The 27,133-nt window shown below is 37.4% G+C and overlaps 1 protein-coding gene across 1 annotated transcript in view; it reads right to left on the bottom strand.

The window, feature by feature from the left end:
- The window catches only part of LOC149932209 (bile acid-sensitive ion channel-like), a 53,623-nt gene extending 26,597 nt beyond the window's left edge, over positions 1-27,026 (bottom strand). Inside the window, exons 1-11 of the mRNA XM_090157082.1 lie at positions 26,671-27,026; positions 26,542-26,614; positions 26,336-26,475; positions 25,914-26,017; positions 25,686-25,843; positions 25,528-25,626; positions 25,272-25,462; positions 25,146-25,203; positions 25,049-25,080; positions 24,914-24,989; positions 24,643-24,858 (exon numbers count right to left, since the gene is read on the bottom strand). Of these exons, the coding sequence (XP_090013208.1) occupies positions 24,643-24,858; positions 24,914-24,989; positions 25,049-25,080; positions 25,146-25,203; positions 25,272-25,462; positions 25,528-25,626; positions 25,686-25,843; positions 25,914-26,017; positions 26,336-26,475; positions 26,542-26,614; positions 26,671-27,002 (1,479 nt within the window). The 5' untranslated portion in view covers positions 27,003-27,026. The remainder of the gene's footprint in view (positions 1-24,642; positions 24,859-24,913; positions 24,990-25,048; positions 25,081-25,145; positions 25,204-25,271; positions 25,463-25,527; positions 25,627-25,685; positions 25,844-25,913; positions 26,018-26,335; positions 26,476-26,541; positions 26,615-26,670) is intronic.
- Positions 27,027-27,133: the final 107 nt, after the last annotated feature.

Genomic DNA, 27,133 nt, shown 5'->3' with positions numbered 1-27,133 from the left:
CGCGCTCCAAATTTTCGAGGAAAATTAAGCAAATTGCGTAAATTAGCGAACCCAGGAAAGTCAGGTTCGTGTTCATTCTGTCTTGTCCTCTCTTTTTAAGTTAATTAGTGTCGGTGTCGAGGCCTTTAGTCAAAACTAGATTATAGGCTTTCCGTTTGCCTATGGGAATCATCCCACCCAAAAGCCACTTCTGATAAACGCTCATAGTCCTTTGATTTCTATACATTGCGTTATAAGCAGAAAATTGAATTTGTTGCCGCGTAAATGACTTTCATTTTTAATTTATCGAAAATAAATTGCGAAAGAGTCGCGCCGGTCACCTTTAAATCTATCCTTTCCTGGAAATATCACTCCAATTTTGACGAAAATAGCTCGCTTAACTTATTAAACTTTCTGGCTAAAAATTCTCTATAGTAGAGACTTTGTTTTTTACCGCGCAGTTTCACGCGAAAATTAAATGCCCTTTCTACCTCGAGAGATTCCTAATTAGCGTATATTTTCTTATCAATAGCTTTATTACAATAAGATAGCGTATCCAAACTCTTTTATCCTAATTTCTTGTTCTAACAAAGGCACTCTCATCTGTTTGAAGGGCCAAAGATACGGGCGCGACTAATTGTAGTTCTAGTTTAAATCGAAAGAATACTTGACCATATTTGTGGTACAGAAACGCTTGAAGATAAATTATGAAAGAAAAGAACTGCGTGCTCCCAGTGTTGGGCACCGCTCATCTCATTGTGAGCGGATTTGTTATTATGAGCGGTAAAATATCTTTTTAAAAGAGCGCAAAACAAAAATGAGAGGAGCGCAGATTTTACCGCTCAAAAAAGAGCGGAAAGAGAAAAGCGAAAATTATACCGCTCAAAAAAAGAGCGCAAAGAGAGGAGCGAAACTTTTTTGGCTCAAAAAAAGAGCGGGAAGAGAGGAGCGAAAATTTTACCGCTCAAAAAAAGAGCGGAAAGAGAGAAGCGTTGATTTTACCGCTCAAAAAAGAGCGGAAAGAGAGGAGCGCCGATTTTTCCGCACGAAAAAGAGCGGAAAGAGAGGAGCGAAAATTATACCGCTCAAAAAAAGAGCGCAAAGAGAGGAGCGAAAATTTTGTGGCTCAAAAAAAGAGCGGAAAGAGAGGAGCGAAAATTTTGCCACTCAAAAAAAAGAGCGGAAAGAGAGGAGTGCCGATTTTACCGCTCAAAAAAGAGCGGTTAGAGAGGAGCGAAAATTTTACCGCTCAAAAGGACGTGAGCGTGAGCGGTTCTTTGACGAAAATGCCCAACACTTCACGAAAAGCACTTGTTGCATTCTAGGACACATATCAGTCCGATACGATGACGTACCAAATTATCGCGATTATATCTCAATACCGCTTCCTTCAAATTTCTATTAACAGTTTAATTTTATTACAAAGATATAAATATTCCCGAATTCTCAATCAATTGGACATTTATACGCCTAGAACTACTCAATTCTTAAAGGGATAGTGAATTCAAAAATTTGATAGGCCGATTCTTTTCAAACGTTTGACTAGGAAAGCTCAACGTAGTAAACTTTCTTTTCTTTCGGGAAAAGGAAATTTCCTCTTTCACTTACAGTGAAATATTGGGCTCTGTGGCTCAAAGAAAACCAAACCTAAAATTTGGCACCCCTCTTCAAAGCGTCGGTGGTACTTTTGTAAAAACATAGTTTTTGATAGCGCTATAGATCACCTGATTCTGAGTTCAATTGAACAATTGAATTTGTATGGAAATGGAAAACTCTTAAATTGATAGTAAAAAACAATTTCATTCCAAAAAGGATAGAGATACGCAACTGCAATTAAACCAGTACAGGGAGTTAAATTAAAATGTTATAGTTAAAACATTATGAAGTAAAATCAAATGTAACATATTAAATTAAGCGAGGGGTCGGACATTCCCAAAAAAGCGTACGGGATTTCGAAATCTCTGTGATTTCGCGATTTCGTCAAAGATTTCGCGATTTCGTCGGAGATTTCGCGATTTGATCAGAGATTTTGCGATTTCATCAGAGATTTTGAAATTTGGTCAGAGATTTTGAAATTTGGTCAGAGATTTTGCGATTTCGTCAGGGATTTCGCGATTTCATCAGAGATTTTGAAATTTGGTCAGAGATTTTGAAATTTGGTCAGAGATTTTGCGATTTCGTCAGGGATTTCGCGATTTCGTCGGAGATTTCTTCTGAAGTGTACGGGATTTTGTACAAATGCCCGACCCCTCGAAATTAAGTATGACATTACTGATTCTTCAACCGCCATTTTAGTGGGATTTACACGTATTACATTCGCGTATCATGTAGGCGATACTAAAGTTCTCACGATTTGTCTCGAACCGTTTGTGGCAAGTCTTTTACCAATCAATTGTGGTATCTGAATTTCGTACCTGTTGAATACCGTTTGAAAAGCTGGTATTAGGACAAGCAGGGAGCGCAATCGATATTTCAGCGTTACGAAACTCCGCTAGAGTTTTGAAGTGGATAGAGAGAGAGTAGTTCGTTTTCTGATCCTAAGATGGCGCTTTAAGTGGCGAAAGATTTAAATCAATATTTTTCTCTCGCAAAAGTGAAGCCATGCGCGATAGAATTACACATAGAAATAGCTTCTTTTGAAAAATTACAATTAAATTTAAATATATCAGATCTTTGTATTGGGTTAACGCTTTTTAATATTGAAGATTATTTATATGGAATTTGGTGGAATTTTACTAGAACAATTGGGGGACTTGTATTTAAATCTTTGTTATTTTAAGCAGCAGCCTATCCCTGGACATTGCTGGTGCCACATTACCTTGCGTTAAAACTAAAATCTCTGTCTGGTCTATTTTGTTAACCAACAGTTAATTCGTCAGATAATATTAGACACTTTAGGCAAATATAGAATTATAATATTTTTCAGATATGAAGGTGGAACTTGACATAGATTCTCATTAACGTCAAAATGTATATCTCAGTGTTTTAGTTGAATTTACTTATGTCGTCCTTGTTATACCGTTTTAATAATTTAATTTAATTTTCCACAAAAATACGAGTTTGTAAACTAAACAAACCGAAGATTCGCTACGCTTTGATGACGTTACTGTAGGCGATTGTGTAGCAGCGATTTACGACAAAGAACGGTATGTGGCTCAAATTTGCGAAACAGTTGAGGAAGAAGATGACTTTCTGCTTCGATTTATGAAATGCGACCAGAAACGATGTCTACTGCCACGGCCATTGAAAGAAGACAACTTGGACAAGTGCTTCGTTCAGTAGCGTAGCCAGGATTTTGTTTCGGGGAGGGCACACAATGAAGAAAAGTAAAACCAAAATTAAAAAATTGTACATACAACCATACGTTTCGGGGGGGTACGTGCCCCTGCCCCTTCTGGGCTACGCCACCGGCTTCGTTCCCGTAGATAATATTTTGTGTATTCTGCTGCAGCCTACTAAAGTAGGTATGCTCCTCCGCTTTACTAAAATCAAATAATACTGTAATCTCATTGGTTCTTAAAAATTGCGTTTTTCGCCGCGATTAACGCTGCTGCGAGGACACAAAAAATAAGACCGCTTCCTCCCCTCCCCCCCGCCCCCCCCTTAGCGTGACGGGGTTAGGGCCTCAACGTGTTCGTCGATAGTCACGACATATTCATTCTCCCTGAGCAGTGCCGTCTTTCCCAGGCCTAATACAAAAGCATTCAATATTCAAAATTTATCTTTGAAATAATGACTAAACGAAGGTATATCTTCGCCTTTATATATTTCACTCAGACGTTTTATTACGACGGGCGGACAACGTCGCCGCATTTTTAATCTAAGCTGATTTCTACCCTCGATAATTTGTTTTCCATCACCAACAGTTTTTCGGACACAGCCTTTTTATATTTTAGAGTGCCATAGTGGTTTGAATGGGCTCTTCAATAGAACAACTTCAAGGAAATTGCCAAGAAGTAATATATCCGAGAGCCAGGATCTGAAAGTTATTGTTTATTTGGTGCTTGTTGAAATAATGAAAACTTTTCACCTGTAAACAGCATATCGGGTTTTTCCTAAGCCCTAATATATATAAAAAAAACTAGCTGGCTTAGGCTGGCTAAAAGGAAACACTTGTTGCATACCATACAGGTGAAAAGTTTCCATTATTTCAACAGTGTGTCAGAATTTATAGCCCGGTGTACCTAGTAACCGAGACCATACCACCGGAGGCCTATTATTATTTCAACAAGCACTATATAAACAATATCTTTCGGGTCCTGGCTCTCGGAAACATTACTTCTTGGCGATTTCCTTGAAGATGTTTTATTGAAGGGCCTATTTGCTGTTTAACTGAAACGTTTCTCTAAGTAATTTTAATAGCCGTATTTTTAGTCTAAGCTGATTTCTACCCTCGACAATTTGTTTTCCATCACTAACAATTTTTCGGACACAGCCTATTTTTATATATTAGTAGGCCAAAATGATTTGAATTAGCTGTTCAACTGAAACGTTTCTCTAAGTAAGTTTAATAGCATTATGGACAGGGTGGGAAATAAGGATTTTTTTTAAAGTGGAGCAGTGACCCACCAGTCCCACCTGGCCTAGAATATATTAACTGGACCACGACCAGTGCACGTGTTTTAACTCTTAACCGTTTTTAATATCTTGAATTCTAGGGCTGTGCGAGTACTCGAACATTATCGATTACTCGGCATTTTTTGAAGTCGAGTACTCGAACTGGACCTCAAATAAGTAATTGGAAAATACTCGTCGATTATCGAGTACCAAAAATTGCAGAGTCGGGTACCCGATAACTCGATTAAGCTGCTGTAAGTTCAAAGATGGTTTTTGCAACTTATTGGGGTGAAAATAATAAACGGTACCTACAAGACGTAGAAACAAAAAATTCCTCGAATGAACTTGGGGATGGTTTACGGTTTTTAATACGCACTGCGCCTGCGCGGTTTTTCTTCAAACAATATTATTAAGTTTTAGTTTCGGATGTCGGCCGGCGTTAGAACTTAGCAGTCTTAACTTCTACGGACAGACGGTACATTAATAACTGTATATGGTTATTTTACTTTTAATTACTATAATTAGGCTAGTAGGCTAGTATTCAATATTACTCGACTCGAATACTCTATGAAAAAATTTCGTACTAGATACCCGACTCGATTGCCTAAAACCACTACTCGCACAGCCCTAGTGAATTCGAATTGGAATGTACTAACATGCCGCAGCCGCCGTTACACAGACCTTCAAATCCAAAGACTAATAATATAACATTTGGACCTACCAATTTCAAAATATTTACCTCGGATTAATTGAGTGGTCCAGTGAACCACTAACCCCCCTCCGATTTAATGAATAAACTGGTCCGGACAATTTTTAAACTGGTCATTTGCCCACTGCCACCGCCTTATTTCCCACGCTGATTATGGAACCGATTTGTGTGGTCGTGGGATTTCAAGAGTGTGTTTTTATAAACTTCCAAAAGAATGTAATAACCATTGAGTTGCCAGTATTATTCCCAATTCAATGGTAATAACTTAAGTCGGTAACGTCTGCTATCATACACAAATATTTTTACATAGTTTGAGCACTATGGGATAATTGTTTTTCTCCGATGCGTTACATGAATGGTAATTAATTTTTAATTATAAAAGTTTATAAGATTTATTTTTGTTTTTACACTCTATTAAATTTCGTACACGCGCCCGTGATTTGAAAATTTCCAAATTTCAAATTTCTGATTAAATTTTAGAAAATCTTTTCAAATTTCTCAAATTTCGTGAATGTTTTGGCAAATTTTCAAATTTTTTTCGATTCCGACAAATTTCTCAAATTTAATAAATCTTATGAAATTTGATGGTTTTCCGCAAATTTTTATGAAATCTTGCAAAAATTTGTAAATTTGAATAAAAATTTTAGCAAATCTTGCAAAAATTTGTAAATTTGAATTAAAATTTTATCAAATCTTGAGAAAATTCATAAATTTCTACGGGAAATTTAAGAAATCTTCAAAATTTACAAATTTACTTAAATCGGAGCGAAATTCTCTTCGCCCTCGCCAAGATAGGGTGGGTCCGAGGGTCGGTCAATGGGGTCGGCCCTTGGATCTACCATAGGGTTCGCCTAGTGTTCGTTCACTATATATTTGTAAAACAAAAGGGATTTCTACCATCAACTTCGAGCGGTCAACTTAGTCTAGCATTGTTTTTGTATAAATCGTAGTTCTACTTTACCCACCTATACATCGACCTTGAATTTTGGTCCTTTTGGTTTTCGTCTCAGTTGTTCGCTCGTTTTTACACACAATCCTAAGGATTTGTGTGTATTACCCTCACGTACAGTGTAGCCAAAAAAAATTGTAGAAATGAGTGGGAGAAAAGTTCCGCCCGGAAGCCAAAGTCGCAAAAAGCGAAAAGCCAGTCAAGAATTTTTAAATTCTCAAAAAGGGGCTCTAAATAAGTACTTCAAAACATCAATTCCAGTCTTAGAACAAACTCAATTAAATGCAATTGCGAACAAACTTGACTTACCAACCACTACTGAATCTTTAAAAAATCAACTTTCCCACAACGAAAACAAATCGCTAGAATCCGAACCTAAACAAAATAGTACTGACAATAAAATAAGCTTATTGAAGGACGCTATAGGGGTTCATGTTGAAAGTAATCTTTCAACTAATAAATCGCACGATGTTATAAATAAACATTCTATGTTGCAAACGAGTCAAAATGTTTTCGATAAAGTTGTAGAAGGCATTGAAGAATCAGTTATTGATAATATAATATCTTAATAGGAGCTCGTAGTGAAAGTGAATCAAACAATTCAAATGACATTGCACTTTCATTTGTCGCTTCCAGGAATTCCCGAGAACTCCATGAGAATAGCAGTATCGTGCACCATTTAACTCCTGCTCTATCTGATTTAAATGTAACTCAAATTATTCCTGACATTAGTATCGACATGGATTCTCCACTCGCTCAACCAAGGCTCTTATCATTTCCCCAAACGATTATTAGGGGTCAAAAACGAAGTTTCAATAGTATTTATTATGTAAAATATCCCTTTTTGGAATATTCTGTAGAAAATGACATGGTATACTGTTTTTGCTGCAGTCATTTTCCAAGCAGTGGTAAAAAAACATATTTCACAACTGGTTTTAAAAATTGGAAAAATATGAATGAGAAATTTCACGAACATTTTACTTCCGAGAAATCGACCCACCAATTAGCGGAAACGAAGTACATACATTTTTTACAGTCTAAGAAACGAGGAGCTATAACTTCACAGATAAATAAGCAACACCGTTTAGATACTATTCGAAACAGAGAAGTTTTATCCGCCCATGTGCAGATTGTTTTAACATGCGCTCAACAGGATATCGCGTTAAGAGGGCATCGAAAGAACGACGATCAGCAAAATCGTTTAAATTTCATTGAAATCCTAGAATTGTTAAAGCGCATTTCACCTGACTTAAAGAAAAAAGTAGATAGCATGCCCAATGTAGCAAAATATACCCACGGATCAATACAAAACGAGCTTATTAACACTAGTGGTGTGGCGGAGTGGTTAGCACTTTCGCCTCGCAGCAAGAGGAGCCGGGTTCGATCCCAACTTGTGGCACTGGGTGCGAACTCGAAACAACTCCTTCTGCGTTGAGTTTGCCAGTTCTCTCCCCACTGGTTTTAGGGGTTTTCCCCCGAGTTCTTCGGTTTCCCCTTACATAAAAACTTGTTGAGGTTAACGGCAATAGTTAGTGTAGGGAGCTGTTGGCTCGATCTCGTGGCATGCAGGGCTTGCCACCACCCTCCTACGCATTGTAACCCGGCCACCTGAATTAAGGGCTTCAAAAGTCGCATGATGACTTAGGCCTAAGGTGGTGCCTTGGGTATTAGCCTAGCTGATTATTATTATACATCGACCTTGAATTTTGGCCCTTTTGGTTTTCGTCTCAGTTGTTCGCTCGTTTTTTCACACAATCCTAAGGATTTGTGTGTATTACCCTCACGTACAGTGTAGCCGATGCCGCCGTGTCGCGCATATCTCTTCAACGGTTAGGGCTAGAAGAGTCAATGATATCTCGTTCGAATGTACATACATACATTGATAGTCTTTCATAAAGTTTTCAAATCGGAGCCCTAGAAGTTGGCCATTTGCCCAATTTACTATTTTCGGTGGTTTCGCTTTATGTGGTAGATATTTTATTTAAAATTAAGTCCGATAACGTTAAAAAATTATTGTGTAGGTTATTATTCAGCGGACCTACAACTTCAGTTATATCAGTAAATATTAAATTTAAGTATAGTTTTCAGGGTAATTTACGGGACGCCAATTTTCGTGGTTTTATATTTTGGCCTAAAAATTTACCTACAGTTCCTTAATTTAAGTTCGATTTTCATGAAAGCTATATTTTTGAATAGCTGTAGTTTACATATAACCTAGAGTTGCAAATACGTTCCTTAATTTTAATTCAAGTAAGGTTTTTTGTTAAGCGTATACGGACCCCCGCAATTTCCAACATTGTAAAGCCGCATGTTTATAGAGGTCTACACGCCCGTTTCCCTCTAGCGTTTTTCAAGGCCGTTCTGAGTGGGCCGCGCTTTCAACGTATGACCAGAAGTAACAATTAAGTATGACACTGATCGACTTAGTTTTTGGCGTATGACCAGAAGTAATAAGTGTGACACTCAACGTAACAAATAAGTGTGATCAGAAGTAACAAATAAGTATGAAACTGATCGAACAAGTATTTGTCGTATAACCAGAAGAAATAAGTGTGACACTCAACGGCTGACTAGTAGTAACAAATAAGTGTGATCAGAAGTAAAAAATAAGTGTGACACTGATCGAAGGAATCTTCGATGTTTTCAAAGTATGACTAGAAGTAACAAATAAGTGTAAATACAATTATGTGTGACCGTGGACAATATATATTGGTTGTGATACCGGCGTTGCAGGTTGCTGTGAATAGCTCAAACAAACTTAACCCATTAGAAGGATTGTGTGTATTTTAACCGTCGTACGTCTTGTTGTTTCTCGCTCAGTCCAGAATTAAAGATATTTCATCGAATTTACAAATTTAAAAGTACTGTTACTGTTACACTCTTTGTCTATCGAAAAAATACTACCTGAATATTACGGTAAAATCTGAGCGGTAAAATCCCGGACATGTTGGTAATATCGAAATGTTGATGTACTACCCTTTAGTCATAATAAACCGCGTAATACACACTTTTAGATTGATTAGTTAAGTAAATTCAAAAAAATTGGCCTCTTAACACACCTTTGGAAATTCAAAAGCTTAGATATCCCTTAAAGAAATACTCTGGCTTCGTTGCTTTAAAATTATATAAATTTCAAATTTAAATATCTAACTGCAGTAAGTTTCCTAATTACAATCAAAATTTGTGTTTCTCATAAGCTTCGGTCACAAGTTGGAATTGATTTCGAAATAGTTTTGGACTACTTTGGAAGGACGGTGTTACGTTGAAACGATTTGAAGGTAATTAACGCGGTTCACACTAGCCTTTGAGAACCGTTTTGGAATGGTCAACATGATTTTTGAGCCATTTCGATAGGGTTATCGTTGAGAAATTAAATTATACTTTTCAAAATTAACTTTGATTTCTCAAAACGATCGAAAACGGTTCTCAAAGTCTCTAGTGTGAACACGACTTGAGTCGCGTTAACACTAGACTAGAGCTCGGCGAAACAGATAAATTAACCGGTAAAGTTTTGATTAAGCATAAAAGTTACGATTAACTGTTTATCTATGGATATTATCCACGGCTATATAGCAATTTAACATGTAAAATAATCGTTTTTTTTGGATAATTTTCGTTTGTGGATAAAAATAAATAAAGTTATTATTTCTTTGTTGCTTGTTAGGCCTATGCCATCGTTTCAGTCTCACTGTCTGCCGCCTGCGTTTAATTAAACTGTATTTTATATAATGGGGTCTAGATGTTGGAAAATTTGCTGTCTAGCTATAGGTAAGCTCGATGTTGGAAAATTTGCTGTAAATTATTAGCTGATAGCCGGTGGGAAAATTCGGAGTACAGGAAATTTTCTGTAAAGAAAATTCGGCACCAAGTTAGTAGAGATATCGGGAATATCTTAAACACATTTGCCCCTTCACTGGAGCTTAGCCTGATTAATTTGAAAACTTCTGTTACATCTTTAAAGAAGTTGTTTTATTTTATAGATATAGAGTATATAATATACGAATATATTTTATTCGTAGCTTTGGCTATGGCCGCCATTTTGTGCGGGATTTTTTCTCTATGGGAATAAGCATAGGTTACGTTGTGCCACGTGATACTGAAATCACTGTATACACTGTAGAGGCGAATATTTTAGGAAAGTTCTAGATTTAGGGGGTGCAGCTTAGATGGTGAATTTTGCGACCCCCCACCACTTTTTACTATTCAACGGGGAGGGCTGGTGCTATTCCTAAAAATTAATGGGGTACATTAAACCCCCCCCCCATTTTTACGACACTCGAGGGGGCCCCCAAAATTAAAAGTTCCAGGGGCCCAACAGTATGTAAAGACGGCCCTGTCCCTGAGTCCCTTAGTATAAATAAATACATTCTTGATCAAACTTAATTAATTGGTTGAAGTACAAATTAATCAGAATGTTTAATAAGTTTAAAATATAATAGAAAACTAGGCGCTATAATTTGAAAAACAACTCGAATTTGAATAAATTATAGTGTTTTTAAAAAAAATAAAAAATTTAAAATCATTATTTAATTGATGAATTGGTGAATGATTGTTTGTTTGACATTTAAATATAATTTTGATATTAAATTGAACAATGGTCCGCTCAAAATCTGATAAAATACAAATTCCTTTAACTGTTTCGTACTCGGTTTAACCTATTCTTCTATGCATCTGCAGAAAACAGTTAGTTCACGGTATACACAGATAAAAATAAAGTTCTTCCGTTTCCTTTAACTGAATTTATAACCGGTTTCTTATCCGAGATATTACGTCAGAAAGTAACTTTACTTATGCTTAAGATTAACTTTAGTCTTAAATAAAAACATTATTTATAATAATTAACGTAATTTTTTATTTAATTAAAAAGCAAAACATTTGAGAAATTCAGAAAAGACGGAAGTGAATCGTCACAAAACCAAGTTATTAATTAGTTCCATCACTTCATCTTTCGCTACAAAGGCGTTTCTATTTCGCCCAATACTTGACTGCAAAAGGTTGAACCGTTGAGTGCCCATTCGTTAATGAACGATTTTTTTCACTTCCGGTTTTGACTTTACGTTTGCAATCGTAGACTCAACGAAATAAGCGATCCAGAGAGTCGGTTATTTTGTTGATCGACGGAATCGTGACGTGTTTGACGTGAAATTTACATGGCGGATTATTCATCATAACTTTTAATTCAAACGGAATGTTTTCTTTAAGATTTGATTCAAAGCTACCACAATCTTTTGTTCCTAGTATTTACACAGATTGGATTTGTTACCATTACGTCAATTTTGTCATCATTTGATAGTTCATTAAACGCTAAAAATAAGTCTTCGTTTGGTTCTATTATTCGATCCTCGAATGTCCATTTCGACTGTGAAAGCAGTAGCAAAAGCAGACGACTACTCGATTATTTTCCAATTTTCCAAAAAGTCGTTCAGTAAGCTCTGACGTCACGTTGCTCAACAGAGCTCATTGGATAAAAACAGATTTGCTTCTGATTACTGTTACTGGACGCAGCCCTTGTCAAAAACGGGAATCCAAAATCAAATATTCTATTGGCTTCGAGATTCACCATGCTAGACAAACCAAGTCAACTGAGATTAGCTTTTAATTAGTAAGAACCAGAAACTTAGCGAACGTTAACGCAAAAACTCTCGCGCGTCATTAATAATTTTTCTTTACGGTTGTACGTCTTAAAGTGGAATGATCCGCTATTACGCCCGCTAGTGGTAACCAAGGCTAACCATGAACATTGTATTAAAGGGACGAGAAAGTCTAGCGGCGGCCGCCGTTAGAATCTATCGCGTTAGACACCATAGGCCTTCCCCCGCGAAACTCTTTTCGGGGTTTTAGTCGGTGTCTAGCATATTATTTCATAGAAATTTAGGGGCCCCCTGAAGCCCTGTGCCCTCCTGCATTGAGGGATCTGCACGGGCTTTATTTACGCCACTCACCTAAACGCAAGGGGAGTCGTTAGTAAACAAAAACGATGACCGGATTAATAATTACCAATTCTTCAGGCCTGGGCATCAAATATTATGCAGAATCATCTCGTTTAATTATAGTAGCAGGCCTAAAAGTTTAAAAGTGAAATTTAGTTTCGGCTAGGTTCAATTTGAATAAAAAATAGCAAAATTTCCATGCAATATAGATATTCCACACAGTGCCGGCAAGTTTTAGGATGGAGCGAGATCCGATTATGGCGTCCCCATTGCTTGCCCCTAATATAAAAATATTTTTTTCCTTCATTTTTCTTTTACCACTGAGGCGCTCCCTGAGACTTGGCGCCTGTTAGAGCCGGTCCTGGTTCGACATGCACACGAGAACGAAATTTGGTCACTGACTTTTTATTTCTACAAGAGGTACCTAATAGAAGCCTGCCTTTATCAATTTTTTGGTTTTCTTTTTAATATATTCCATTATTGCTGAATTCTTTATCTAAATTAATCTATGCATTACCTTAAAAATGGCTGCGGTTTGTTTACAAATGACTCCCCGTGCGCGATGTGGATGCGCGGAATATCAAACCAATCTAGACCGACCAAATATTAACCACTTTCTCATCCCTGTAATACAATGTCCATGTGCTAGCAAAATATTTTTGCGTCAACGCAAAGAATCTTCGTTAAGGGCCTTGAATTCTTCGATCTCTCAACCTGTAAATTATCCTACTAGCAATGCTTCGATTTGCGCTGTCTTAAAAACTGGTTTTTGGAAGTGCCCTGCCTGTTCTGCGAACTGGACCATTTCTGCAGCTGCCGAATGGCACTCGCTGATTTTCGAATTGGGATCGCCGCTGGCCTCTTCTTTGACCTAGCCCCTCACATTGCCGGACAATTGACCATTGTAACTACATTTGCATTAGTGTCAGGTCTGACAAAACGTTGCATGTTGTCGTGTCGTGACGAGGTAACAATCGTCACTTGAAGAGTTTATTCGGCATGGATATAAACGTTTCTTGGTCTATGGCTCAACTCAAACCAAAATTTCAATCATTTTTTACCTCTCCGAGGGTCCACAGTTTCTTGGAATTAGGGAAATGGTTTTTCCAAAATAGCCCTCTTTTCGTCATTGGGTGTAGTATAATTTTCTTTTGCGAATTGCGTGAAGAATTTTGACTTATGGGACGGACCCAGTGCTTCCACTTTGAGGGTATTTTACCCTTTTTCGCGTAAAATTGACCTCGAGAGGGATTTTTTTTCGAGATTGAGGGTAATGGGTAAAATTAGGGTATTTTGAACATTTCATGGGAAATTTAAGGGTATTTAAATTTTTTTTAAATAATCTACCATGAAATATAATTTCCCTTTTTGCCAAAGTGTAACTAAGTTGGCCGTAAGTGGAAAACTGGTTTTGCTTATGTCGAGACCTTTTTGGGTTCTTTCTCTGTTGTCAGCTTTGCCGATTAATTGGAGCAGACTAAAATATTGTTTTCGTCCCTTAGTAAGCGAATTGCATACCTACCATTAATATGAGTCTTTTTCTTTGTAAAAAGTAAAGAAAAAACTGTGATAATTAAACTAAATCGTTGTTTCTTATGGGAATTTTCAGGGTATTTTTAAATTTAAAATGGGTAAAAGTGGGTATTTTAATGTTTGATTCTTGTGGGAATTTTAAGGATACTTTTGAAATTTGGAACGGGTAAAAGTGGGTATATTTCAGCTTAAGTCTATGTAAAATGATCTTTTGGAAGTGGAAGCACTGGACGGACCGAGTACTGAGGGCTACGGTATACGTCTCAAAACTCTCAACGTCCAGATGGCAGGGTTTCCAGCAAATGTTCACGGTATACGTCTTTTAATCAATTTTCGCTAGAATCAGGCGGTATTCGAACCCAAATCCTTCTGAATGACAGGCGAGTGTTTTACCACAGAACTACCGACACTTTAATATGTTTCATTGAAAATTAAAATTCAGTTAAAACGAAAGCGTATATTAATTTCACTTTTTTGTAAGATAAGTTTTTTATTTAGATCAAGCTTTTGTTTTGTAAATAAAAATATTTAATTATTCGGGAATTAAACTGGGAGCGCGGTTTTAGGACTTTGATGTTCTGCCATGTTACGCTGTATAATAAATCTGTAATATAATAATCAATGACTTTTACGTAACTCTTATTCAACAGTAGGCGTATTTTTTTGCGGATACGCAATTTTCTTTAATCAAGGATTCTGGTCTTATGGTACTTTTGTTGAGATATTTTTACCTCTCCGAGGGGACTTTGTACCCTAGGAGGGGTTATACAACCACCGCGTCTGTCTGTGGGTCTGTCTGTGGGTCTGTCTGTCAGGCCTGCGAACGCGTTCGCATTTTCGGGGCAAAGGGTAATCACTGCGTACCAGTGCCGGATTAAGAATTAGGCACACTAGGCACGTGCCTAGGGGCCCCCGAGGGTCAGCGGGCCCCGAAAGATCCCACGTCAATACGCTAGTTCAAAGAATAAGTTATTTGAAAAAAACATTAAGCTTATTTAAATTTAATTTAACAGTTTTACGGCATGTTTTTTCAAAATGAAAACAATCAATAACTTTGAAACTATATTGATTCTTTTTTTAATATTTATAATATAAATGAAATATGAAATACTATTCCGAAAAACACTAAAAAACGAATTCGAGTAAGTCGAGATAAGGTACCGCGTAGCCGTGGCGGACTGGCCATAGACTGGGCCTAACCGATGGCAGGTGGGCGCCATGATAAATTTGGTAAGTGGGACACCTTAAACCTTCAACAATATGTCAACATTATAGTAGCTTCAAAATATAATAGAAGTTCCAAAACTTTCAATATTAAATTATATTTTTACTGAATAAATTAATATTTTATTTATAAAAAAAAGTTCCAATGACATCGTCGGGGTGCCGAGGCGCTGGCGGTTCAGCGTGGATTCATTTTCAAAACAATTTTAACCATTTTTAAAACATTTATAAAAGTTTGGCTAAGCCCGAGTACCCGACAAAAGAAACTACGTCTTATATTTGGCAGGGTCCCGCTGATTTCAGAGTAAATGTGTTCACGTTTTTTACAACACAAAAAGTTGTATAAAGATTTATCTTGCTTGGACACAGCAAATTTTTAAATTATTACAGAGAAGGGCCTAGAAGATGACGCCTTGGATGGTGTTAAGCTTTCTCCACGAATCAGTAAAGATGAAGTTATGTTGGAATTGCTTTCTTTTGCTTCGAACTTCGACGTATTAAAATTATTGCTTAATTGAAAAGGCATTGTTAGATGAATTGGATGTAGAAGCAATTATTGACAGATTCGCACAGTCATCTAGTGTATTCCAACGATTACTCAAAATATAGTGGAACATGAAACATGCTTTTAAACAACCGGTTAATAAGTAAAATTTCGGCATTTGTCTAAAATATAAACTAACAAGTTGGCAAGCCAAAATATACCTCTCCTCGGAAGAATGGTCCCTAGTGGTATTAATTTCTAGACACGACCCCCAAAGATATCTCCGCAATTCAGAGTTATTTACGAAAAACGTATTCTCGGTTCAAGCCCTGCCCGGTATAAAATTTTAATTTTAATTTAAATAATTGAGACGAAACAATCGAGTTTAATTTATTCAGAATATTATAAATTAAGTAGTTACAACAGTGAGTTAGACTTACTAAAACAATGCACAATTGAATTTAACCCTTTTTACAGTACATGTTTATCAGTTGAACATAATACTAAGCAAATTTTAATGAAAGAAACATCTACAGATGGTATTTGTATTTTTCTCGCTTACGAAATACTTGCCGCATCTTTAACGCTCATTTTATTTCAACACTCGTAGACTTCCAGTTGACGTTGTGACACATACCGCATGAAAAAGACCAATGCCGTCCAATTTCCAATATCATATAACACAACTATATATAGGTCGTTAATAATACCCGTAAATAAATAACAAAAAACTAACAAAGTGGACCCCCCACAGGGTCTACCCTTTAACCCTCTTATCTCGGCTGACTGCGCTAAAACAAGATTTAACCTTTAAAATTTCATTCGTAAAAAAACCAGATTAGGCCTTCATAAATTCATTAATAAAAAAAGAATTTATTACCTATTATGCTTACGATGCGTGTCTTAATTTCAGTGAACCAAAGCAGCTATCGGTGGTTCTGTGGTAGAGCGCCCGACTGCCAAGCCGAATGGTCTGGGTTCGAAACCTGGGCGGCGCATTTGTTTTTTATCAATAGAGAAACGCTAAATTAGAATTTCTTCGATGCAATAATTTCAATTTCAATTCTATTTCAATTAAACCAAAATTTCGTACTCTATTAAATACGCTTCCGATAAAGCTGAAGGTCTAATTTTCAATAAAGCGTAACAAGTGTCGGTGGTTCTGTGGTAGAACGTCCGCCTGTCAAGCAGGAGGTCTCGGGTTCAAATCCCGCCCGATGCGATCGCAAATTGATACTAAGACGAATACCGTGTACAACTGGTGGAAACCCTGCCATTGGACGTTGAGAGGTAAAAATAACAATCTGTATAATTATGTTTACATTTAGTATCGACTGTATATTGCCTTTAATATGTTATCTGTAATTATTAAAAACATTATATAGCTAAAACATTTCTTTTATAAATGGCGACGAACCAGCGACCTATGAGTGGCCGTTTCAAAGAGTATTCCATTTGAAAGGAGCTGTTACAACTAGGTGATATATAAAATGCTATGGCTTAATAAAAAATATATTTTACGCGAGACAAGGGAACACCTATATTGTGGGCTTAGTAGTCCAAAAGGAAGAGGCGTTGGGACCGCAACCCACAGGTCGCTGGTTTGATTCCAGCCTGGGGCATGCCCAGCGGTATTCCTTTATTTAATTAAAAATATTATAGCATTTATCCTTCTAGTTTTCGGCAGTAGCGTAGTTCGCACACAATTGAGTAAAAATAATTAAAGCGAAAAAATTATTAACATAAAACAATATTTCAGGGGGGGAATGTTCCTTTTTCGGAGGGTGTCTCCCCCCTGTCTACGCCTCTGGTTTTGGGTGGGCCCCCTTTGACCCAGTCCGCTACTTCCGCGTAGCCTCTATTTCGTTTTACGGTGATCTATAGAGGTAGAACCGTACCAAAACGACTACCTTGTAACCTTGCATAACCAATCTCTTGTCCACTCTGTGACTCCGTGTCAGGCCGCTCAGCAGAGAGGGGGTTGCCCCACCCCTGTTCATTTTGTTTGGCCCCAACATAGTCTTTCATATAAACATCGTTAGTATTTGAATTGACAACATTTTCCCAGCATTAAACAAATTTGAATAGTCGAACTATAATTTGGATAATCATGGTCCAGTGGGTGCTATGGCATTTTTATTTATTTTTTGGTTTAAGTTACGTTGTGAATTGTCACATATGGATTTCAGGAACGTATGTAATTAAGTGCTTGGTCTTAGAGTGGTAGGGCGAAAAGTTAGGTTTTTGCCTAGTCAAATAGAAAAAGGTTAGTTTTTGGGTTCAAACAGAGTTCAAATAGAGGGGAGCATGCAGTGGCATAGCCAGATGGGTGGACCAAGGGGCAAGTCCACCCCCTACGCTACTGAGAGCATGGACGCCGGCAGAAATAATTTCAAGTCATATAGCGAACTCGCCCGATGAAATATACAACATTTACACACACAACGATCCGATAAATGAACGAGCTATAGCTAAAGCTTAGTAGGAATAGGGATATAAGTTTCCCGAAATTGATGTAACACACATTTCAAGTAACTGGATCACTCTTCTTCGTCACTGCACTCCCCAAAAAGTTCAACAGAAAAAACAACAGGGCAAGGCCCAATTCGGGGGGAGGGGAGTAAAGAGGTATGGCTAAAGAAAGGGGGGTGGAGCAATTTCCCCGTTTGCACACCTCTGCGGGCGCCCATGGAAAAAAACCATTTCCCATTTTCAAAATGGTCATTGTGTCAACTCTAGAAAAAGTTGGTTTGCTTAGCTACCCTCTTACTCCATCCTTGAGTCCTCTACTTGTATTAAAGGGGCCCCCGATAGCCTAGTGCCTAGAGGCCCCCACGGGTCTTAATCCGGCACTGCTGCGTACGCAGTCGAACAACCGTTTTAGCAGTTTAAAGGTTGGCAAAACCACCGTGTGACGGTAAGCGTTAACGGATTGATATGCGGTTGGGTTGGGTTTGGATGGTGTTTTTCGTCAACGCTCACCGTCGCGACCGTTTTAATTCAGTTTGATTGGATATTTCGTTATTGTACTGTTTATGTGTAGGTTGTGGATGTTGAGTTCGTGTTGTGAATGTCGTGGGTGTGGCGTTGGATGCGTTAGTGTTATGATGGTTGTATATGTTGAGTCTTTTGAGTTTGTATGGGCGTTTTCTCTCCAACTTCTTCTTAATGACTTTGGGACGGACCGAGTGCTGAGTGTAATGCTACCACTCAACGTCCAATGGCAGGGTTTCCACCAGTTGTACACGGTATTCGTCTTAGTATCAATTTGCGATTTTTTACATGTACCTTTAACTATATATCACGGGATTACTTTTCATCTCCACAAGGCCCCCTCTGCTAGTTTACGCGTGCTTCTTGACGATTTGGAAACGTTATTGTTGGCGAAATATGTTGCCCGTATACTCACGGTTGTTGTCGGGGATTTCAATATCAATTTCTTGGTCACAAAAATAATTTATTTCGTTTCATATTTATAATTTACGTAATTAATACATGGCAGGCAAAATCGTTAAACGACTTTTAGGCCGCATCGCTAATTTGAGTAGACAATGGGTAATAAATGAGAGAAAAAAAGGAAAATAATTACTTAGAACTATACATGAGACAGAATATACTCACGGATATAATTTTAAACATAATTATATTAATATTAGAAGGGGGTTTGTATAATTATATGATATTACAAATAAAGAATTGGATTTTAGCTCGGTACGAGCAAAGGGACATTTAATATGATGGGTTTCCGCGTAAAATTCTTTGCTAATTCACTAAATTGAAACGGATTATAAATTGAACCATGCAGACATTTAAATATAAAAATCAGGCAAAATTAATCATAAATTTTAAAAACATTCAGAATATTGAGAGCTGTGAAAAAAGGGGCGGTATGCGTCAAATAGGATGTACCTTCGACTACTCTAATGGCTCGTTTTTGTAGGCGAAAAAGTCTATTTAAGTTGCGGGAGGAAGTATTTCCCCAAATGCTTATACTAAATGGCAGTAAAATAGAGAGTAGTATAACTGCAGACGAAGATTTTTATAAAAAATTTGACGGGTTTGGTTTAATAGGTAGACCCTATACGAACACTTTTTGGCTAGTTGGTTAATATGATAGTTCCAGTTCAAGAATGGGTCGTACCAAACACCGAGATACTTATAAGCGTTAACTTCCTCTAAACGTGATTGGCCCATTTTTATTAACGTTGGCAATTATTATGTATACAGTTTTATCTTTGTTTAGCAATAGAGTCTAGTGTATTATTTTGCAACCATTTATCAATTTTGTTTAGGATAACATTGGTACTTAGTATTAGTTTTTCTAAATCTGGGCCACCATTTACACAAATAGTATCATCGGCGTAGAGGATAAGAGTATCATTGTCGTCTATTGTTACTAAGTCGTTAATAAAAATGTTAAATAATCGGGGCGACAGTATAGAACCCTGTGGGACCCCATAGTAGACATTTCTTATTTTAATTTCTTATTTCTTATTTATTTCATTGTTCAACTTTGTTTGACTAGTTCGGGAATTTAAATAGGATTTAATCCAGCCATGGGTTCTACCTCTAACGCCCGAAATCCGGAGCTTTTCCAGTAGTCTATTGTGGTTAACCGAATCGAAGGCCTTCTTTAAGTTTAAAAAAACCGCTATCGCATAGTTACTGCTATCTAGATAGTCTGTAATATTTTTTATAAACCTGGATGTTAGCTAATTCAACATTTAATCCCTCTCTGAAACCAAATTGTTTATTTGATAGCAATTGAAATTTGTTCGTAAAATTTAGTAATCGGCAGTAGAAACATCTGTTGAATATTTTGGAAAATATCGAAAGTATTGAAATTGGTCGATATTTAGTGGGAAAATTTTTATCCCCTTTTTTAAAGATTGGGATTATAATTGATTTTTGGAGTCGATCAGGTATTGACCAAGGGAAAATGACATATTAGTTAGTAAAGTAAGGGGAAAAATCAAATGGAGAGCTGAAAACTTAATAATTTTAGGAGAGATTTCATCAAAGTCGAGTTTTAGGTTATTAAGAATTTTAACAATTTCGACTTCATCCGTGTCTAATAGGACCATCGAGTTGGTTATCTTTTTAACACTAAATAAGCTATCTTTCCGGGGATTATTGTTAGAATCAGGCTGAAAGGGGGGATTAAAACAAATTAAAATTATTTGGTGAATTTTGCACAGGGGTATCATTTTCCTTTTTTCCTTTACCAATTAATTCGTTTATAAGCTTCCACGATTTTTTAGGACTATTTTGCGCGGCAACCAATGAATTTTATAGAAGTTAACGCGGGCTTTTCTTATCGGGTTATTACAGTGGTCTCTTGAAATTTTGTAGTTCTCTTCATTTTGTTATGGTTATATTTATTTTCAAGTTTTTTTTCTCTTTAATTTGGACTATAATTTCAGGAGTTATCCACTTTTGAGTGTCACTTTTGGTAACTTCATAATCCGGGAAGGATTCATTGTATGTTCTCGTGAAGAAATCGTGAAACTCATTAAAATCGTCGTTTACGTTAGTGAATTCTTTCAGAAGAGTCTAGTTTTTAGGTTGTTTAGGAAGTTTGTGGTGTTATACCGTGGGAGATTTCTTATTTTTAATTTGGGCCTGATAGAGATCGGAAGTACAAATTCTAAAAAAATTGGCGAATGATCCGAAGCATCTACGTCATTTAGAACGGTAGCGGTAAGCGGGAAGTTCGAATAACAGTGCTCAATAAGAGTGGCTGAATCTTATTTTATTCTTGTAGGTTGCAAAATTAATTTATCTAAACCGTAGCTATTTGCGAGGTCCAGAAGACGCTGGGAGGTATTGTTGTAGTAAGTTAATATTGAAATCCGCAATAATTATTTTTTTTTGCCAAAGGACCAATGTGATCTAATACTAATTCAAACGATGATAAAAAAAATAGATAAAAATACCGTTTAATTTGATAGTAAATATTTAGCAGCTCTGATATCATACATTGACTTCATGAATATTTTCGAAATTTAGACTTTTTTTTAGATAAAAACCCACCACACCTCCGTCATTATTTTCAGGGTTAAAGGAACTAATGAGTTTATCAAAGTGGGCATTTACACTACAAATGATATGATAGAGCAACTTAAACATAAACAGATTATAGAGTTAGACCAAACATTTATAAATTTATAACTTATGGAAAGAGCCTAAATTAGAGCAACAGAGTCAGTAGCGAAATCAAATTTGTATTTATCATTTAGAATGGTAATTGACGTAGTAAATGCCCATGGCAGACTATCGAGAGGCGTATTATTCTAAAGCTATTTGCTTTTTCGAATATTGATATCACTACTCCCAAGAATAGGTTAAAAGGCACTGTAATGTTACTTGTTTTTCGAATTTTTTGTTTTCACTGATCAGTTGATTAATTGTACGAAGTTTGAAAAACATAAACAACACATTTCGTTTTTTAGCACTCTACTTAAAGTTGACATTAAATTTCTTCACCGTATTGTAAATAAAATAATTGACTGCTCTGCTATCTTAGACTTAATAAATTTTAACTATAGTAATAGAACCACTAGAAACCCCATTTTATTTTATTCGGCAAGGCGCACTATAGTAACGTTCTTCAGCGGATACTACTATTAGGAAAACTGTAAGTTTTGGATTTTCCTAAAATAAAAGGTTTATCTTGACACTATCCCAACAGCTACTGTTTCCGCACAACTATTCATCATGAGAAAAAAATATTAAGTAAATACTCGAAAAATATGTTTATAATTTTTTTATATTTTTTAATTACAATCACACCGTTGCCCATTGCAGCGGACTAAGTGGTGGTGAACGGCACGATATGGAATTTAGAAAACGTTTTTTACCAACCATTTTCTAAGGTATCGGCTTCTCTTTTAGAATATTTAATCAACCCTAGAGTGGGTAGGCCCAAAAAGAAAGATGCAATTTCTTAGCGCTAATTTTAATTGCAGCATGTTGCCAGAGTGACGTGTTTTTTTTTCAAGTCCTACCAAAGTTCTATAGTAAAGAACCTGGATTTAACGCTTGAGTTTTAATATATTAATTACAGTCAATGCTTACATTTACAGAGTAAACGCCAAGAAATAATGTGCAAAATATTTCAATTTGACGGTCGAGATCACCATTTTCAAAGTTAAGATCGCAATGTGTATATAATTTTTTTATTATTAGGTACATTTATTTTTTCGAGGTGAACTTCCCTTAGGTCGGGATTACCATTTTTAAGGTCGGGATCGTCATTTATTAAAAATACCCCATTTTGTCATCCCTAGTTTAAATCATATTTTAGGCGTCTTTTAAGTGAATTCATTAAAATATCTATAAGTGAAATACAAATAATGTAGAATTAATAATAATAATCTTTATTGTAATTAGTTTTTATCCATTTAATCAATCAAAAATGAAAATTTGCCCAAAAAATAAAAGGCTTGTTGTAAAGAATTAACATCACTTTGGTGGGATGAAAGTAATTCTTTGGTGGCGATGTTGTAGGTGTCGGCGTAGGTCCAGCATTTCGCGTTTATCTCGGGGTTGTGGGTGCGTCTTTAGTAAACCCTGCACGCGGGGCTGGAGCGGTCTCATTTGTGTACTTCAGGCATCCCATACATAGGATAGAGCTTTTCGCCATCCAAATGGCGCTCTCTTGCACGTCAAATAATCGTCAAGAAGCTCTGGTCATTTGCTCGGACTCAAAGAGCGCTCTCACTCAACTCTATTCGCGATCCCAGGAACCAGTAGCCACCCTCATACATGATATCTGCGATGGTTATCCCCACCCCATAACTCTCTTATGGTGTCCAGCTCTAGTCGGCGTACCGGGAAATGAAGCAGTGGACAACTTGGCAGGAGTTACCAGACTACCGCGCCCACCCAAGGTGAACTTATTCCTCCCGTCCACTCACGCGGAGATCAAGAGTAGAACACAGACTGGCAATCACTCACTGCGCATTGGCCTCTCCTGGAGGCTAAGCCCGTCCCTGGCTCTAGTGTCATCATGCGAGTTAAGCTAACGTGACGAGAGGACACACTGCTAGCGCATCTTCGTTGCGGATGGCTGCCCACAAAATCGGTGTTATTTCTTTCCGTTTAAGTGCTATGGACTCGCAGTGGAAGACGCCACACATATCCTTTTCGAGTACCCTTCAAATCTGGTGACGCGCCGCCATCTTTTAAATGTTCTGAAGAAGTGCGCTCTCCAAGCGACTTTGGTAGGGGTCCTCAGCGTGGTCCATGCCGGCTGGCAGGATGTACTCGCGATAACTTGCGACATCCTTACATGTAGGAGCAACAAACACAGCACACCACAGTGACAAGGAGAACACAACCCATCAAAAGTCGTCTGTTTTCTTGCGTACAATTTTCTTTGGTTAGACGCTTTAGCACCTGCTGCCGTCGGAAGGGAAAAACTGCCTTCCCCCTTTTCCATGAAATTTTACGCAACACTGCGTTAGCGTGTTTAAACGCTAGCTGCGTTTTCCTTGTGTGGGATGCTGTGTTTGTTGCTCCTAACTTACATTGGCAACTGGTAGCTCTGTGAGCGAACAATGTTTCCGCTAGACTCACCGGGCAGTATCTCGAACTACTTTCCTCTTGTTTTTCGTGTGTTATGTTTGGTTTTGCTCTACAGTTTTTTTTGTTTTTACTTGTTGCATATGTTACATAATTACTCATAAGTATGCCTCTGTATAATATTTCCATTGCAAAAAATTCAATGATACCTTGTTTCACGCGGAACATACATTGAGCGGATCCAAAAATGCAAAAATGCTCATAATCCTTGCGCTATTGAAAAGGTTACAATGGAAATGAAATCATGTGATCGCGAGGCACGAGCTAAACTTGACATGGGCAAAGCCAGAAACGCGCGAGGAATTCTCACTAACTTCCGTTTCCCATCAGTAAAGTTGATGACACGTATTTCGTCACGGAGTTGTAAGTGACGTAATTTACGTCATATCCCGTGAACAAGGTTTCATTAACGAAAATGCTTTTATGGCATACTTATGAGTGATTATGTTACATATGCTTGTTGGTAACAAAGACGCGTATGGCGTGAAAGCATTCAACCATGTATACCAACTTAGATTCCCCATTATTCTGACCCCCCCCCCCCATGATTTTAGGCATATTTTCGAATGTTTGTATCAGTTTGATACCCGAATTAAGTTGACTAAATAGTGACAAATTATTCTGTTTTTATTTATGAAGTATCAGAAAATAAAGTTCACTCTTTTAAAGTAATTCAAATGGGCAACTTTACTTTTTGACTTGTTCTATTTTCATTGAAAAACTTGAATTCCAAGTTAGCCTTGGCAAAATAATCCTTGATTTTATCGAGCAACTGGTCTCTGACTCTTTTGCGACATCCGTAACGGCAGAGGCTAATTAAGTTTTCCACGAATTCGCAAAAAGCCACCAAGGATATGCCCAGCCAAATTCCGATGTAACCGCCAATGAAACTGAACAACTCCACACTCTGAAACGAAGCTTTTTAGTGTCTTTATCCTCACACTAAAATATGAAATATCCACCTCGTATTTTGGTCGATAATTGAAAATTCGATGTTCTCGGCTTTCGAAAAAGAATTCGATGCTAGCGTTTTCTCTTCTACGGATTTCAAAAATTAATTTTAGGTTTCACCGTGTTTAGAGCTTTGAAATTCTTACCTCCATTCCTTCCAGTACGTATCGTTGAAGAACTGTTAAGTGTGTAATTATTTTACTATTATAAAATTGACTCTGGTGGCTATAGCTAGGTTCTTACCAAGAGTCTCTTCGTAGGATGGTCTTGTTTCAAAACTTTGACGTTGTAAAGTCTCACCCTTCAACGTTATCATTCAGTTAGAACCTTTGTTTTTTAATGTCTTACGGACAATGTCACAAGACTTACAGGCATTCTTGTTTGCAGAGAAGTTCGCATTCCCTCCTAGCCGGTGGGATGTCTCGTTCCAAGCAATTAGATTGATAGACGTTGGTACTTTGACAGTACCGGTACTTGTCGAACTGCGTTACCGGCATTGAAGAATGGACGCAGCCGCATATTTCCATCGATTTATCCAGGACGCATTCGTGGACGCACATCTATTGTTTGTTACCGCGTGTTAATTACATCTTGGTTAAATTTAGACCATCGGATATCGTGGTACCTTCCAAGTTAGTGGTTGAACCCCGTTGTATTCCAATCGCTTTTTCACGTAATCGGTACAGTTAGTTTGATAAGGAGCGGGTAAATTTATTTTGGTTTCCTTCAAAGGTTATTGTTGTACTTCCCATCATAAAAGAATCATTCGGACAGAGTACTTACTTGAGTAAATGTAACTTTGTACTTGTAGCCCGGTTGGATAAAAATTCCTTCGTCAGGGAAGGGAAGGTCGAACGCCGATCCAATGGTTAAGCGTCCCCCAATTTCCCGTTCCCATTCGGTGGACTGATTTGATTGGAAACTCAAATCCAGTATCAATTCTATAGGGAAATGTTGTAAGCCATATCGTTTTATATCATTGGATAACGGTTGCTAGTGTGTCATCATTACTTTGACCTTCTTTGACTTTGACTGTACTGACATTGGGACTGTTCCATCGAGCGTTAATGCTGAAACAACTCGGATAGTCAGCGCTGTAGACTCTCTCAAGGGTACTTAAGGCAAAATTTGTTAAGAAGGTTTTCGAAGGTTTTAAGCAGGAAATTATATATGTATACATATGATACAAAATTATGATAGACCCATGATTTTCGTAAAAATGGGCGTCGGGGCGTGGTTTACAACGGATTTTCGCTCGCGACGGCGGCCAGTCAATGATTTTGAAAATACGCGCCACGTCTTACATTCGACGTAGTTTAAGCTCCGCCCGTTTCTTCAGACGCATTCCCATCTCGATGCCAATGGATCCTTAAACATTCCAAGCGTATACGCATATAGTTTTCTGCTTTAAGATTATTAGAAATACGCTTTACTCGCAAATATGACCAATCGGCTCGGAACTAACGCTAAATCCCTGGGTCCGGCATCGAATGAATTGTTCTGGTTTCGGGGACAGTTCCATGACTTCGTGAGGCGAGTGGGTTGTCACGAATTTCTTAATTACATAATCTTCCTGCGAGGAATTAGATTTTATAATGAACTAAAAGTTAATTACAGTTCACGGCTTTTCGGCTCTTACAATTATCCCGTCACATTGCAAGTGCTCCGTGCAGAAGTCCCGGTTCCTTGGGCAAAGCGAAGAACGCCTTAATCTACGATTAATATTGTAATTATTAAAGTTATTTTAATAAAATGAGAATTAGTTTACCTGTTATTTTGACAAATACTAATGGTTGGAAAGTCTAAAAAATCGGCGAATTCCATCTCGACGTTGAGGACGCTCGGGTGTTCTTGAAAGTGGTTGAGAAACGAAATGGCTTGGTAAAGAAACCCTGTTAAACAGCCCAGAAAGACGATGGTTCTCAAGATCTTTCCTATAATATTTTTTGCCGAAGCTATCTGAGATATGCCATTAACTTGGGATTGTTTGAAAATTTCGGCGCAATACTCCTTAAGTCCCTGCGATTCCATAATTTCCTCGTTTTCAATTTTTCGAGGTTCAAAAACGAAGTTTAATTTTGATGGTTTTAAAATTTCCATTTTTCCTTATGCCCCTGTTCGTTAGACTCGTTAGCACAACGTTCGTGTAAAAAGTGTCCTCTCTTATCTACAGCCAAGGGGATAAAAAATGGTAGATTGAAACGTTCTGTGTTGCTAAAATTATTTTTCTA

The sequence above is a fragment of the Leiobunum rupestre genome, chromosome 8 (assembly GCF_980474605.1).
Source record: "Leiobunum rupestre chromosome 8, qqLeiRupe1.1.hap1, whole genome shotgun sequence".
NCBI lineage: Eukaryota > Metazoa > Arthropoda > Arachnida > Opiliones > Sclerosomatidae > Leiobunum > Leiobunum rupestre.
Note: the sequence above shows the minus strand (reverse complement) of the source record. Positions and strands in the feature narration are given on the sequence as shown.